Raw genomic sequence first — 15,518 nt, forward strand, 5'->3', positions numbered from 1 at the left:
AGGAAAGAAATTAACCCTGTGGTGTGATGACAGAGATTTCTATAAATCACACTGCGTTTCACACTGCTGCTGACAGCCAGCCAAACCTGAGCTGGCCAAGTTTCCACAGGTCGAGTACGTTACAGGGAGCTTAAAAATGCATCCACAAGTGTTTAACTACCTTTTCTGTTGCACGAGGCTATTGAAGTTAAGAGGCTTTGTACACCATGGGATGGTCAAAGGGATGTGGATGGTATTCCCATTTTTTTCCCATCTCCTCCTTTCCTACTTCTTCTGGAAAAGTGCCAGCAAGTCCCCAAGACCTGGGTTCATTTTTCACTTGTGAATAAAACCTCCACAGCAAAAAATAACCCACCAGGATAAGCTTTTGTCCAAAATGTACTATTAGGAAGTTATCTCATCCTTTGAAATTTCTCCTGCTGCAAGTTTTTAGCATGACCTTAAAAACATGGTTTTCAGCAACTTTTCAAGATGTATTTTCCTGTTGATTTGGCAAACAAGTTCCGAATGGCAGCTCTCTGCTCTTTTCCGAATGCTGCATTTGCGCAGAGCGCCCTGGAAACTCCCAACTCGAAGACAGAGGTCTGTCTTTGAAGTCAGAAGCGTCCCCATAAATGACTGCCATATGACTTGGGAAGTGTGTGTGTTAGGGTGTGGTTTTGTCAGGATTTTTCATGGTAAGTTTATTAGGAAAACTTAAACCAGTTTTTCTGAGGGTTTTTTGTTTCTTTGAGTGATGCCTTTAAAGGGAGAGTTGCTAATTTCCTAATTATGTGTAGTTGTTTATTTTCTTGTGAGCCTCAAAAGAACAGCATAACCAGCGGAGCAAAATAACTTATTTGCAATATTAGGGTAAAAATAAGAAACTAAATAAAATCTTGTACTATAATGAGAGTTTACCTTAAAGGCTCAGATTTATTGTTGACTACTTGTGTGCTGGTGCTACGTAGCCTTTTATATAACTGCTCTCTCTTCAGATGTAAAAGTATAACTGTTGGTAACCCAAAATACAAAGGAAAATGAGTCCTTCTTTGAAGAGCTTAGAAGACACATTGCAATGGGATTTAGAGGTTTCAACAAGTGCGAAATGGAGACAGCGTGGCCCATTTCACCACGCGTACAGGGCAATGCTTTCCATCTAGCATGTGTAGTGTTTTTTTCATTAAAAATTGCTTAGCTTTCTGACTTCACAGCCAGTTTCTCTTCTGTAATCTACATATCGCGGTTGCATGTGTTGATAGTGGTACATCTGGTGGGACCTGGTTCTGCCACCATTTGACACTAGTGCTAGCATGTAAGACTTGCCCAGCTGAAGTCGAAGGCTCCAGCTTAACCCGTTATTCTGTCTTCCATAAAGCTGGTAGGAGTACTTGTGCTGTAACATAGAATCAACTACCAGTAATATTAGGGGTTTGGGGGTTTCCCCCCTCCCCCCAAAAGCACTAGAGCGAGTTATAAGCATGTTGAAAGTCACTGGGGAAAATCACTTTCTAACTATTGACATTTTAGTAGCAATCTAATGAGGTACTTAGATTTTTCTAGTACGTTATATTGAGGAGTAGTTAGAAAAGATTCAGAAAAGGGAAACCTTTGGATTTTTTTTAAGCTTCCCTGTAATACAACTTGGAAAAAAAAAAAAAAAGCCCTGTATTGATTTTGTTGTTGTCTAGCAATCTGATCAGAGCTAACGTCTGCTCTACCGAAAGACTGGGCACTTTTCCAACTCCCTTTTCTGCCCCCAAAAACCTGGCTGGACAAAGACAACTCCTCTCTGAAGAACTGGGAAGTATTTCCCAGACAACATTCATGTTTTCCTTTACTAAATAGGCAGAATTTAGAAGAGGTAGGAGGAACAGAGGTGTTCTGCAGGGAGAGGGGAAAAAGAGCAAAAAAACTCTGCCCCCAACCCCACACCCCTGCTGTATTTTCCATTTAAATGGCAAAGTCAGCTTGTCTTCTACCCTGCGTGCAGATATTCAGTTGAGCTACAGTTTCATAAGATTATTCATCCCGGTAACATTTGAGAGCTGTCCCACAATTCCCATAGTTTTGTCTGCCCACATACTTTACCCTTAAGCCTTGGGAGGGATAAAGATTTTCTTCTTTGTTTGCTTGTATGTTTAAGATTTTGCCCTCCTCTGCCACTAAACCAAGCCTGATCCTGATTTTCAGTTTCATTATGTTATCTGTAGCCTCTCTAACACTCAGCTAATACCAGAACCCTGTTTTCCAAGACACACTGTACAGGAGGATTGACTTTACCTGAAAGAGTTACAAAGGCAGGCAAGGGACTAAAATTCCCAAGGCCAAATAGTGGGGTGAGAAGAGACAGGAACAACCTCTAGCACCTCTTGGTTCTCCAGCCAGAGGCAATACCGCCTAATGAATAGGCACTGAATATCTTAGCCCATTTTATCCACCTGCAAAAATTGCCCTGTAGTCCTCCAGGGTGGGATTGCCCCACTCCTGCCCTACTCCTTCTGGCTTCTGATAGATTGCCAAAATGAAACCTCAAGTACTGGAATAGCCGAACTCCTTCCCCTTCCCCTAGCCGCTGGTGGAAGTCCACCGTGCCCAAACAAAACACTTGATTCATTGAAATAAGGCACGACGGTCTGCATTTCCTTTGTGCTGGAGAAAGCAGTTTTGACACCTCTTTGACCTCCAGTTCACCAAAACCTTTCCATGTGTGGAAAGCAAAAGATTGGCTATGGTCCTTCAAAGACGTCTGGCAGCTTCTGCATGATTTCTGCAGGGTTGGTTAGCACAGAAGCAGGTCAAGACAACACCATGTTGTAGTCCGAAGTGTTCACAGTTGTTGCCCCAGCAGTATCATATTAAACCCATCATATACCAAGATGTGCTGGACCGGCCACCCTAATCTGAGCACATATTAAACCCAAAAGCTCTCGTAGCGTGTGCTGTGTTTGTGTATACGCTATTAGTGTTTCCACTGAGGTCTGCATCTTTCTAACAGCTCAGTGCAGCTGTATTTGCGCATTATAAAATAGCATGCTTTAAAGTGCCTTGTGAAGCAGATCCTTCCAGCCTCGCATTGTAAGGAAACAAGAGTCACACCATGCAAAAGTGTGTCTGCGCGTGTCAGCAAAGTGCTTTTTCAGCGTGATAGCTGAGTGCAAAAATTTCAAAAGGAATCAGGCAATTAAATTTCGAACCCACGTCTCTTCTGTTTGCTAGGAATTCATCATTTCACATAGATGCAACATTTCGTCATGTGTCTTGTATCTTCTGTATACAGAATTTCATTTTAATTTTTTAATATTGTCTTTCCCTGCTGTTGGGATTTTTTTTCTTTCTTTTTCTGGACAGGTTATACATATGCTAATAGAAATATGCCTATTATTTGAAGCATAGTTCTGCTTGTCAATGAAGCTTCATTAACACCGTTATCACTGCCTGACATTTATCTTATAATTTTCCAGAGTTGACTGTTACATCTCCATGGAAACCCAAATTGCAATTGAGACAAGTGAGATAATAAAGGCATCCATAGAGGATTGACAGTATGCAAGCCCACAGTGTTTGCAGGCTACATTTGTTTATAGTTCCTTAGATAAATCCATTGCAGTGGAGATTTTTATTACCTGTCTCCTATCTTTCTATGACTGCTGCTTATTGCAAGGTTTAGAACAACACTTTTTTTATTTTGCTTTTTAATTAGAGCAATAAATTTTATTGGACTCAGCAAGGGAGGCATTGAAGATGTAAATTCTAGTGTGATTTTTTGAGGATGAAATATGAAGTTTTTTATATATGATTTTGGCACTATATAGACCAACGCATTCTTAGGTTGGTTTGGGGTTTTTTTTGAAGCAGCCAAAACTTATGATCGCAGACTCTTTTGATTTGCTGAGTCTTTCAGTATGCAAAAATGATCTTTTTTTTTTCCTGTACCTAAGGACTTGAGCTCTCTAAGTTCGTGACTCTAAATCAATTTAGATGGTGCCTCAAAACATAGAGTCATGAAACTGGAGTGGGTCCAGGGTGAATTAATCTGAAATTAATTTGATTTTGAAAGGCTCCATCTGGCTGTGTTTGGAAAAGGCATTTAGACAGATATATAAACAAATGATCATCTGTATTCTATATGCCAGATGTGGTGTCAAAAAAATGAAGAAATGGTTTAAAAAAAATCAGCTGAGGGGGATTTTGCTATAACGATGCTCAACTTGTTAAAATTACAATTGCATCACACTTTGGACAATAATCTTTTCTTATATTCAGATTTGTAAAAGCGGGGAGCATGGGTGAGCTTGATAGGATATTTTGTTTTAAGTAAGAAAATTGAATGTCACAGCTTGCTTTAATTGTCTGTTTGAGATCTCACATAAATAAGCGCAGCTAACTGAAATTGGCTGTGCCCTTAATACAAGCAGTGCTGTGATCTTCCATTCCCTTTTTAAGGAAGCTATTTAAGTAAAGCAGCCATGTCAGGCACAAGCCGTTGGCCTCCCTCTCTTTGGACATATGCTTTTGGGCCCTATGAAAATAGCTCCCTGCACTTTGTGGAGCTCAGCTGGGAGCGGGTCCGAGCGTGTGTGTACACACGTGGGTGCCAGTCTTGAAATACGTTTGACTGTAAATTACTTCTTGCAATAATCCGTTGACTTTAGCACACAGAAATGGCTGTGTTTCAAATCAACTGTTTGGAGGACACCTTTCCCATGCCCTCCATCCCCCCAACACCAACTCCAGGACACAGTTTGCCATAAACTAGATAAGTCCTTGCAAACCTCGCAATAACTTGCAGATAACTGCCAGCCTGGACATAAAACTTGCTGAAATAGTCACGTCATTAATTATCAAATAAAAAAAAAATTTTTTTGAAGCCTTCATTACTGCCCTTGAAGTTTTTTGGGGGGCACAGGAAGAAAGGACTTGAGTAACAACTTTGTAAATTTGGAGCAGTAAGTGTTTGGAATGTGGAGAGAGAGACTGAGGTTGTTGACAAGAAAACAGATGGTCCTACGTGTCCTGAATTTTAAAAGCCTGGTACTATTCTAATTCAATTGTTGACATGTCACAAATATATAAGCATTTGGGTGTAATCAAATACTTTTTTTTTTATAAGTAATACTGATAAATGTTTCCTGCCATGCAGAAAGAAGTATGCTTCATTGCAAATATGTGTAATCAGTAAAGCAAGGCATTAATAATCCACATCATTAATACGGAGCAGTCAGCTACTTCAGACTCAACTTCATGTGAAAAATTATATCAATCGGTGCTCCAAAACTATAATATGATTGTGCAAGCACATGGGCGCGCTCTCATGTTACTGTCCAGCTTACAATAATGCAGAGAGAACCCCTTTGCAATTTGAGTCCCTTTTAGACGTAGCACAGATATTTATGCAAAAGAACAGCCTCTGCCCCAAAGAGATTACAAAGGAAAAAGCTGGTGAGGAGCACAACAATAGTGGAACAGTAAGTTGCAGTTGTTGCTCATGAGCATCGTAGTTGTGGTGACCTGCCAGGGTTCTTTTCCTGCTATAACGGAGATTAGTTTAGAGACAGAAAAATTATAAATTAGAAGCCTTTGTTAATGCTAAGCTCTCCAGGTCAAAATCAGATGCACAGATGTCCATCTGAGAGTTAGCCAACAGAAAACAGATATTTAAAATTCATGACTTAGGTATTTATCAGACATGTCTTAACTCTTGTGGTACTTTTCTCCTGCTGTGTAGAGTTAGAAATGCACCTACCTTACACCTGATGAAGACAGACCCAATCTTGTTTGAGGGCTTAATGTACAGATCAAATTCTGCCCAGAAGCAAAAATGACTTATAGGGTTGTTGCCTAAGCTGAGCTTTATGTTGCAGAACATTATTGCTTGGCAGACGTCATCTAGCCTTGAGCTAATTAGTTCCCAAAGCCTACAGGAGAGCCTGGAAGAACAAGGCTGGTGGTTAATACATAGCCTCTTAGTTTAGATCTCCAAGCAGTTATTTTAGTCATTCTTATCATGTATGCCTAGACATTTGTGATCTTCATCCACACTCGAACAAAAGGGGAAACAAACTCAAGACAGTACGGGTTGGGGTGGGGTGAGGTTGGCTTTCTTCAGCCGTTAAAGAGCAGGTGTCTGTCACTGGCTGTTGAGCTGCTTCTAGTTTCAGTTTAGTAAAATCTATAGGCCAGTGTAGGCAAATCCTTAAAGATACTGAAAATAGACCATTTTAAGTTTTATCAGCATAAACAAAAAGATGCTACCCAGTTCAGACCTGTACAGATGGTGTGTTTAATTGTTTGCTTCCACTATTGGATGAACTAGCAATGATATTTAATTGGTTTCTAAAATAGAGGACTTAAAAAAAAAAACAAAAACCAAACCTCTTCCTCTCCCGGTTTACCTTCACTTCCGCACTCATTCATTCTCTTGTTTACATATATTTTAACTTCTATGAGTTACTCCATTCGTGTCTGTATACAGCACATACACATCATTAAGCACTACTGCATGTTCTAAAAAATAATTTGCTTCATAAAAAATAGGTCCATACACCAGCAGTAAGAGTTGAGAGAGTCTGAGATACATTGGACATCTTTTATTTTAAAAGATGTCTTTGAATGTAAGGTTTTTTTGAAGGTGTGATGTAGCAGATGTACAAAGCTTTTGCAAAGTTACTGTTGCTTGACTCTACAATTCTAGGAAACATTACCAAAAGCAGGACATTAAAATAACATTATTTGGTAGTTTTAAACATGTATACAGGGCTGTCATGGTTTAACCCCAGCTGGTAACTAAGCCCCACACAGCCGCTCGCTCACTCCCCCCGCAGAGGGATGGGGAAGAGAATCGGAAGTGTAAAAGTGAGAAAACTCGTCGGTTGAGATAAAGATAATTTAATAGGTAGAGCAAAAGCCACACACACAAGCAAAGCAAAACAAGGAATTCATTCACTCCTTCCCATGGGCAGGCAGGTGTTCAGCCATCTCCAGGAAAACAGGGCTCCATCACGCGTAACAGTTACTTGGGAAGACAAATGCCATCACTCCGAACTTTCCCCCCTTCCTCCTTCTTCCCCCAGCTTTATGTGCTGAGCATGACGTCATATGGTGTGGGAACAACCCTTTGGTCAGTTGGGGTCGGCTGTCCCGACTGTGTCCCCTCCCAACTTCTTGTGCACCCCCAGCCTGCTCGCTGGTGGGGTGGGGTGAGAAGGAGACAAGGCCTTGACTGTGTGTAAGCACTGCTCAGCAGTAACGAAAACATCCCTGTGTTATCAACACTGTTTCCAGCACAAATCCAAAACAGCCCCCATACCAGCTACTGTGAAGAAAATTAACTCTATCCCAGCCAAAATCAGCACAAAGGGTATCCAGGGTTCAGGTTGAAACTCCCACCTTAAATCAAGCTGGTTTGTAATGGAGGTGGTGCAGCACCACAGAGGCTGAGCACCTGAACAGCCACCAGCTTCTAGAAGTGAATGTTTAGCAATGAGCAGGGGGGAGGTTGCAGTCAGGTAGGGATGGACCCTCTCTCATTTGCTTCCGTGAGCAGAACTCTGAAGGCTAATTTTAGGAAGAAGCCTTAGCACAGAGGAGTGTATGTGCTCCTACATGCACCACGAGCTGAAAAGATAATTGCATTTTAACATAGCTCTTACTATGATTTCCTTTTGTATCCTTGATTTATTCCTGTGATACTAATGAGGAATCTGCATCTATACCTCTAAAAAATAATGTGTTTTATCTCAGGTGTGCTCAGCTCTCTTCTGATGTTTCTTTAATATGTATTTTGTTCGGTAATTTTCCCAATTCATATTGCCCTTAGTAGCATGCAGTCTGACCTACCTGCTTGAAAGGAAATTTCCCTCTGCTGCTCCTTCTCCCAGCCCAAATTTATTCCCCAACAAAACATTTTTCAAGGTAGGAAAAGGTTTTTTCCCTCAGATTTTCAAATCTTTTTTCCTCTGTGACAGGATGCTACCTCCTTACCTTACCTAAAATTTGTATTTAAGGCATTAAAGTGATCACATGTACTAAATCTGGAATTAATCAGAAAACAAGTATCCCCTATAGTAACAATGGTTTGCCACGGTTTGTATGATCTAATATACAGAGAGAGTTAGCAAAGCTGAGCTACAGCTAATCACTAATTTCACCAGAAAAATGACTGAATTTTAAATTATCAGTGCAGTAAAAAAGACTCTATTGTCTTAAGTGTTATGCTTTTACAGATAATTTCTGCCAACGTGGAGGCAACACCAAAAAAAAAATCTTTGCATTTGCCATTCAGTGCTTACACGAGCACTTGAGTATTATTAGCTACTGAGAAGAATAAAATCTGAGCATTGGATGTCAGGTATTAAAAGCCATCAGAATTGTTCATGTAGTTAATGTGTGTGTGTGAGTGCAAGTACGGTTGCTCTCTGCCGGATGGATGAAGAATTGCTCAGCTCTTTGTTAAAGGCTTTATGGGTCTGTAAGACGGAGTAAGGGAGAATGTTTTGCGAGCTCAGAGTTTCAGTATCCCTCCTGCAATTGCAGTTGGCTTTCAAGTGTAGCAGAACGGCAGCTTTGCAAGTCTTATAGCTACTCAGTTGTCAGCCCCGCCGATGGGTGCAGGGAAGCCTGGAGAAATTTATTTTGTGGACATGACTGCCTGCATAGGAGCAAACGTCCTGCCGTATGCTGCTTTGTTCATTGGGCATGATGTCAGGTTCGTTTAGCTACTGCTGTTATGGATATGTGTTACTTGATAAAAATTACTAGTATTATTAGCATTTAAGAGTTCTGCCAAAAACTGTACAAGACACTACAGCAGGAGCAGTTAATGTTTTTTGAAATATCATCTTTCCTCTGAGCTGCTTTTGAGCAACTGCACTGTGAAAATGCTGATGGGCCAGAAACCTTCTGGAGATGAGACTTTTTTTCCTCAAAACACAGAGACCTGGTCATTTATGGCTTAAAAATATGGAATGGCTTCTTTTTTTCGTTTGTCAGAGGTTCTGGCCCTTATTTTGCTGGCCAAAATCCAATTTAGGTAATTACATTCTGTGCCCATAAATCGCAACCCCCTGCAGTTTTCAATTGGGTATGGTATTGTTCTACCCTTCCTGGCTGAAATTGTTGTGCGATAATGCTCCATGTCATTAAACAGCTGCCGTCTGTCACCTTACGATGAAGTCATTCCTCTCTAAACAATGAGTTTATAAAGCCCTTTTGGGTCCTTCCAGATAAAATTTGCTCGTAAACTGGCAATTATGATCTTTCGAGTACGGTAAGGTGATGCTTGTTTGTCTCTCTTGACAGCAGTTGGAGCCCTTCAAACGGGTGTTGTCCCTTTTGTCAGCTTGTCTGATATCCTGGCAGTGACTCCGCAGCTCAGATGTAAATATTTATTACTGTAAAACCCTGATGCCTGTAAATGCCTCTGCGCTGGGGTGGATTTAGTAGTCTTTACAATTGGAACCCGTTTGTTATCATGTTCTTGTTGTTATTTTGGCTCTTAGAAGAAGTTCAATGTTCTCCTACAGATGTCTTATACCATAGAACGTGAAAAAGGCAAATCCCCAGCAAAATGGTAAAACTCCTAAAATAGGGTGAGAGTTGAGACATGAATTAACCAAAAACAGAGCAGTGAGAAAGATTCTGGGCAGGGTTAAAAACAGATTTGAAAAACAGGTCTCATGTAAACCCGTTTGGTCCCCGTTAACAGCTGTTTTTCAGCACCTGGCTTGACACCTAGTTCATTAATGGAAATGAATGTGGATTAACGCCAAAGCTCTTAACAGTGATGAATTTGAGAGTCCCTTTTCATCCAGACTTTGTTCCTGAAGTCTGCTTCTCTCTCCTTAGTGGTCAGTTCGCTTTTAGCAGTCTTGCCTTAATTACAGATATGAATGGGAGAGACAGAGAAGGCGTCTACCAGGTTTTTCCGGTGCTCCTGCTTAAGCAGCAGTGATATTAAAACAACCTCTAGCTTCTCAAAGAGTGGCCCTGTCAACTTGCTGAAATGATGGAATGGTAGTTAGGTTATTAGAAGGAAAATTGGCACAAATTGAGAGAGAGGATGGTCTGGCAGCAACCACAAGCAGCCAGCAACTCAGTGGCTTAATCTCTGCCCTCGGGCTGCTCTCTACAATATAGATGACACCTTGTCAGTGCAGATGATGTGCTGGGTCACCCCTGAGTCCAATGGGCTAAATTGGCCATGGAGGGAAGGATTGCTGCTGTGTAGAGACAGCAAGCCACATAATCTAATTTTTTTTTCTTTTTTTTTTTTTTAATGTATGTCATCATTTGGGTACTGACAGTAATTGTGAAGGGATCCCGTTCTCATTAGTGTCCCCTAGACACAGCTATCTCTGTACGCTCGTGCTTTCAAGAAATAGTCCTAAGCTTTCACAAGGATTGCTTTGCCCCCTCTTGGAAAGTTTCACACGTGGTTTCTCTTTTGCCTTGTTATTTCTTGGGTACAGCAGGAGGGGAAGATGGGGGAAGGAAGGAACCACTTCCTCTGAGAGCCACTGTGTTGGCAAAGAGAAGTAAGAAAAACCCTGCATCTGTTGGCAACTAAGAGGTCTTAGGGCAGAGCAGTAATGTCCATTGGGTAAAGATGAACGCTGGGAGAGGATAAGGGAATTCATCTTCAGCAGAGATTATTCGCGAGGGATCAAGAATATTTGGCTGGATTTCGTTATTGACCCAACAAGCTCTGTGACAACTGAACCATCAGGCAGGTGTGCTGTATAGTTGTGTTCCTCAGTGGAACCTACAAGTACGCTGCAGGGATCAGATCCATAGAATCCATAAAATTGGGGCTTTTTTCCATTGTTATCTTTCTGTTGTTTTATTCATTTGTTCAGTTTGTCTGCATCGGCTGTAGTCCTATGGCTACTGCCAAAGCTGGGTGAGGATGCTACTGCAAGTGCCATTGCTGCAACAGTGCTCATGTGCTCCTCAAAACCCCAACAGTGAGAGTGGAATCCCTCCTCTGAGGTGCTCTAGAGACTTAGTTTGCGCTGAAGTCAAAGGAAATGCAATTTAGAAAGGAGCCCAGCTGTGCTTGTAGAAATGAGTGCCCTCTCTGCGGACTGACCTTGCCTATCAACCCCCTCAAATGTTGGCAGCTCAGTGAAACCCCTACCTTGTGGTAGAAAAGGATTATAAAGAAAAGTCTGTTACGCTTGTTTTTTTCCTAAATCTGCAAGAGTTAGTGGATTGGCAGAGCTGTCAGTGGATGGTGGAATTTAGTCTGGAGAAATTTTAATGGCTTACTCAAGTTAATTCAGGCAGCGAGTGACAAAACCTGTCCCCCGGGGCTTTGCATCACAACGTACAGTAGCCTCTGCCTGGAGTCAGAGCCTTTAACTATCTTTAGCCAATAAAGCATTTAAGGAATACAGTCAACGTAATTTGACTTCAGTTCCACCAAAGTAAAGAAAGGGCTTAAGCATTTTGTGGAATTAGAACAGATCTTGGCCTGTGCCTAACCCTTTATCTCAAAGCAGGAACTTGACGCTAATGGGGCCATTAACCTGAGAAAACAGGTAGAAGTGTTTGGTTTTGTGGTTTCCTAAAAATTGTCTTGTTAGCAATGGAAATTTTGGTGCTCTTGGTGGTAAAGGTGGTTTGGGTAAAGGAAAAAGCAAAGGAATAAACTTGTTATTCTTTATTAAATATGACCTTTGCTGTAATTTTGGGCTAAAGTGGCAATTGTGTATGGATTTCTTAAAGAAGGGCTCCAACAGAGAGAATAGATGAAGGGCAAAATTTAAAAATGAACTCAATTCATTTTATAATGTAAACAATGTAGAGAATAGATGAAGCGAAAAGTGAAGCTGATTTCTGAAAGAAAATAGTTGACTTAGTCCAGGGCAAAGCTGGGGACTGCACAGCTAAGCTTCTATCTTTTCTTGTCTTTGCAGGTCCAAAATAACATGTAAGCATTTTCCTTAGTTATTTTAAGCTATGGGTCAGCGATTTTTCAACCTCCCTACTAGGGGGGTTGTTCGACAGATTGGGTTTTGCATAAAGGAATAGGAATTGGAAAGAAATAATGGAGTGATTTTCGAGAGGTGTAAGTGTCATCTAGGTGCCTACTGCTCCATGAAAGTCTTGAAAGTTGTTCCCATTCAATTGAGTCAGTCAGGGTTTTTCTGTTTCTTGGAGATTTTGGGGGGGGTTGTTCTTTGGTTGGTTGGTTTGGCTTGGCTTAATTGTGACATATGTATGGAAAATGCAGTTTCTAAGGCCTGGAGAAATCATGATTTCTCCGGGTGTGCTTGTGACCTGTAGAACATCTTCAAAACGAAGAGCATATGTAAGACAAGAGAGGGTATTTTGTGCATGAAACATGATATAAAAGGTTGGACCAAATCTTTCAGTCTCTTACTCAGGCAAGACTCCCACTAGAATCAATAGGAATTTTGTCTAATAAATGGGTGTGATAAATCCTCTTGTCTGCTGATCCATGTTGAAGACACTTCACAAGTGATGACCAAACTCCTTGTTGTTGGTTTAAAATGTGCCTTTAATATAACTTTCTCCTTCCTGCCGTAAGCAGGGAAAGTGCTAAAGTTAATATGGGCATATCGATGTGTTTAGGTGAATTATGCTTTCAAGGAGATGAAACACATGAAACGAAATAATTTGTCTTTGCACAGGTTGTAGCTGCAAGACAGGGGAATTACACAGGGTTGTTTTTTTCTTGCCATTCTTAGATTTTTTTTTTTTCACATGTAAAATATGATTTTCGTCTGGTTGTGCAGATTTTGAGCTCTTCCAAGTCCTCCTGTGGGCATTCTCTCCTGAACAATCATCAAATGGAGAAATTGTAATTAAAGCCAAGTTTCTTGAAAGTGGCAGGGGGCTCTGAAATGCCTGAATTCTGCAATGATCAACTTTGGACACTGCTGAACACAGGCCATTTCCCCTCTTTCCCGGGTGGAAAGATGGGGGGAATGGTCTAAAAGTCATGTCTCATTAGTGTTCTTTCTTGAAACTGAAGCATCCAAAAATTATCATCACTTATGGAATCTCTAGGCAAGTAATTAGTTGAAATTACTGTCCTTAATTATCAATAATGACATGAGGGGTTTTTTTGTATTTTTACTTTTGTTCAGTATTTAAAATGATCTGTTTTCCTTATTAGAGTACAACTGTTCCTAAACCATAATATGTCATTTGTCTCACAGAGCAGGTTATTTTCTGTTACAATGTTCTTTTCCCCTGCAAAACTCTGTGGCTGTTTTGAACTTAGATGTACATCTGGAGATCAGATAGGGTAACAATTTACAGGGTGTGAAAATTTTCAAAAATTTTATGTCCTTTGGCAGGGAGAAAAAAATTTTGAAGCAGCATTTTAATTTTCACAACAAAGTAGGCAATTTTGCCACTGCCTTCTCTTTTTGAATTGTGCTTTTTTTTCTATGCCAGGGTGCAATAAACAATGTGCTTTAAACTGGAGCTCTCCAGACTGCTTTTCCTTTTTAAAGAGTGTAGGCAACTAATCGGCAGCAACCAGCCACATAGCTGGAGTGTTTTCCAGTCTAGGCAATATCATACTAATTTAATGCACACATGGATGCTTCACACAATCTGCAAATTCATTGCTGGCATCTTGCATTAGTCATCTGACAGATTGCCAAGTGTTTCATATTCCTTTCATGTGACTTTATTACAAAACACACACACACACGCACTGCCTTATTTCTGCCAGTAGCCAGTTTAGTGAGAATTCACTGCAGTTCTGTTTACAACAGCCATGGAGAGAAATCTGCACTTATTTGCAACTATCCTCTGCTTTAAAATGCAAAAGTCCCGGTTTGCATTGTGCCGCTCTCTTCTTATATAATGACATTAAGCAGCAGCCTGCAGAGAAAACCAGACTCAATGAAAAATGTAATCGCATTGTTTTTTGTTCATAATACTTATGCTATTAATTAGATACTGATTTTTTTTTTTGTTTCTGCTTTGTGCCAATTGACATCATCTTCTGCATCTAGTGCACATGAAAACTGCGTAGTCTCCTAACTTGCCTTCTTTTTTTTAATCTCCTTTCCCACTTTCTAGTAACGGCACAGCTAACAAGATGAATGGAGCTTTGGATCATTCAGACCAACCAGACCCAGATGCCATTAAGATGTTTGTTGGACAGATTCCCCGTTCATGGTCGGAAAAAGAGTTAAAAGAACTTTTTGAGCCTTATGGAGCTGTCTACCAGATTAATGTTCTCCGAGACAGAAGTCAGAACCCTCCCCAAAGTAAAGGTACAGTAGTTGTGCTCTCTTTGCTTTCAATTTGTTTTCTTCCCGATGATCTTGCTTGCCTTCAGGATTTCCAAAGAGGTTTGCTTCTGGGCTGTCTGTTTTGAAGCATGCTGCGTTGAGCTATGCAGCAGTCCTAAGAGGAGAGGACTCCTGAATACCTATCGATTACTGTCTTCCTCCTCTTCTTAAATTGCAGTTTAAATGTCTGTTATCTGGAAGCTCACATTCCAACTGTGCAAAAAATAACAAAAGATTGCCGTCCTTGTTTAAATTATTATTGCCAAGAGACATGGAAACCTGAGCGGTCCCTTTCCCAGGATTAGCTCATGAAAAATATAATTTTCTATTTCCTTTTGTTTCCTCTCTTTGCACCCCAGGTGGGAATAATTTTCAGGATACAAAAGGGGAGAGAGAATGGCAGTGGGCTACTGCCACGTCATTGCTCCAGAGGCAATAAAAATTAAAATATAGAGTCACCCTGCTCTTTTTCCAAAATCTGATTTCTTTTCTGCAGTCATGTTAAAGGATTGATTTTTGGCACTGGTATTTTTCTAAAAGAAAGGGTTGTTTTTCCTTCCTGCATTTTTTTCCATACATATGTAAAGTATTTGTCCTTAACTATATTGCTTTCTTTAACTATATATCTATGTGCATTTAGGCATGTGAGAATTCTGTGTATTATAGCTACGTAAGTATAACATATGCTTACATGTAGACTGAAAGTGAATATTTTGTTTCACAGAATGCATTTTTCTCCCTAAATAGCTGTATACTTTCATTTACACTTGGAGTTCTTCAGGTTTGGAATATGAAAGTGTTGCTAGCATTACAAATAATTAGTGCAGCTCGGAGACATAACTAGATATGCATGTGTGCCTGGCTGTAAGGTTACTAGGTAGTTATTCATTCTTACTGCACTCCTGCCGCTGCTTCTAAAAACCTTTAAAGCACACAAGCTACAGAGAATATCATAAAATTATTTTGTGGGCTAGCAGCTAACTAACAGTGCAAAACAGCACTCACCTGAGATTTCCAGTTCAGTGAGAGGTGACTGCTATTGTGTGAGGCACACAGCACAACTTTGGGGGCTCCTGTGCTTTTGTGCAAAGCACTGCCAAGGCTCAGCATTTCCTCCTTGCCCTGGTATGGGGCAGAGGATCCTCTCAGTGGCCTCTTTGCTGCCCCGATTTAAGCAGTCTTGCGCTTTGAGTGATACTAGTTCATTTTGGGTTGCTTGCATACATCACTTCTGGTTAAAAGACTTGGTGCATTGGTGTC

General features: G+C 40.6%; 1 protein-coding gene across 1 annotated transcript in view; it reads left to right on the forward strand.

Annotated features, from left to right (window-relative positions):
* The window catches only part of CELF2 (CUGBP, Elav-like family member 2), a 379,525-nt gene that overhangs the window by 233,154 nt on the left and 130,853 nt on the right, over nt 1-15,518 (forward strand). Inside the window, exon 3 of the mRNA XM_009321743.1 lies at nt 14,044-14,240. Coding sequence (XP_009320018.1) covers nt 14,044-14,240 — 197 coding nt within the window. The remainder of the gene's footprint in view (nt 1-14,043; nt 14,241-15,518) is intronic.

The sequence above is a fragment of the Pygoscelis adeliae genome, unplaced genomic scaffold (genome assembly GCF_000699105.1).
Source record: "Pygoscelis adeliae isolate BGI_AS28 unplaced genomic scaffold, ASM69910v1 Scaffold202, whole genome shotgun sequence".
NCBI lineage: Eukaryota > Metazoa > Chordata > Aves > Sphenisciformes > Spheniscidae > Pygoscelis > Pygoscelis adeliae.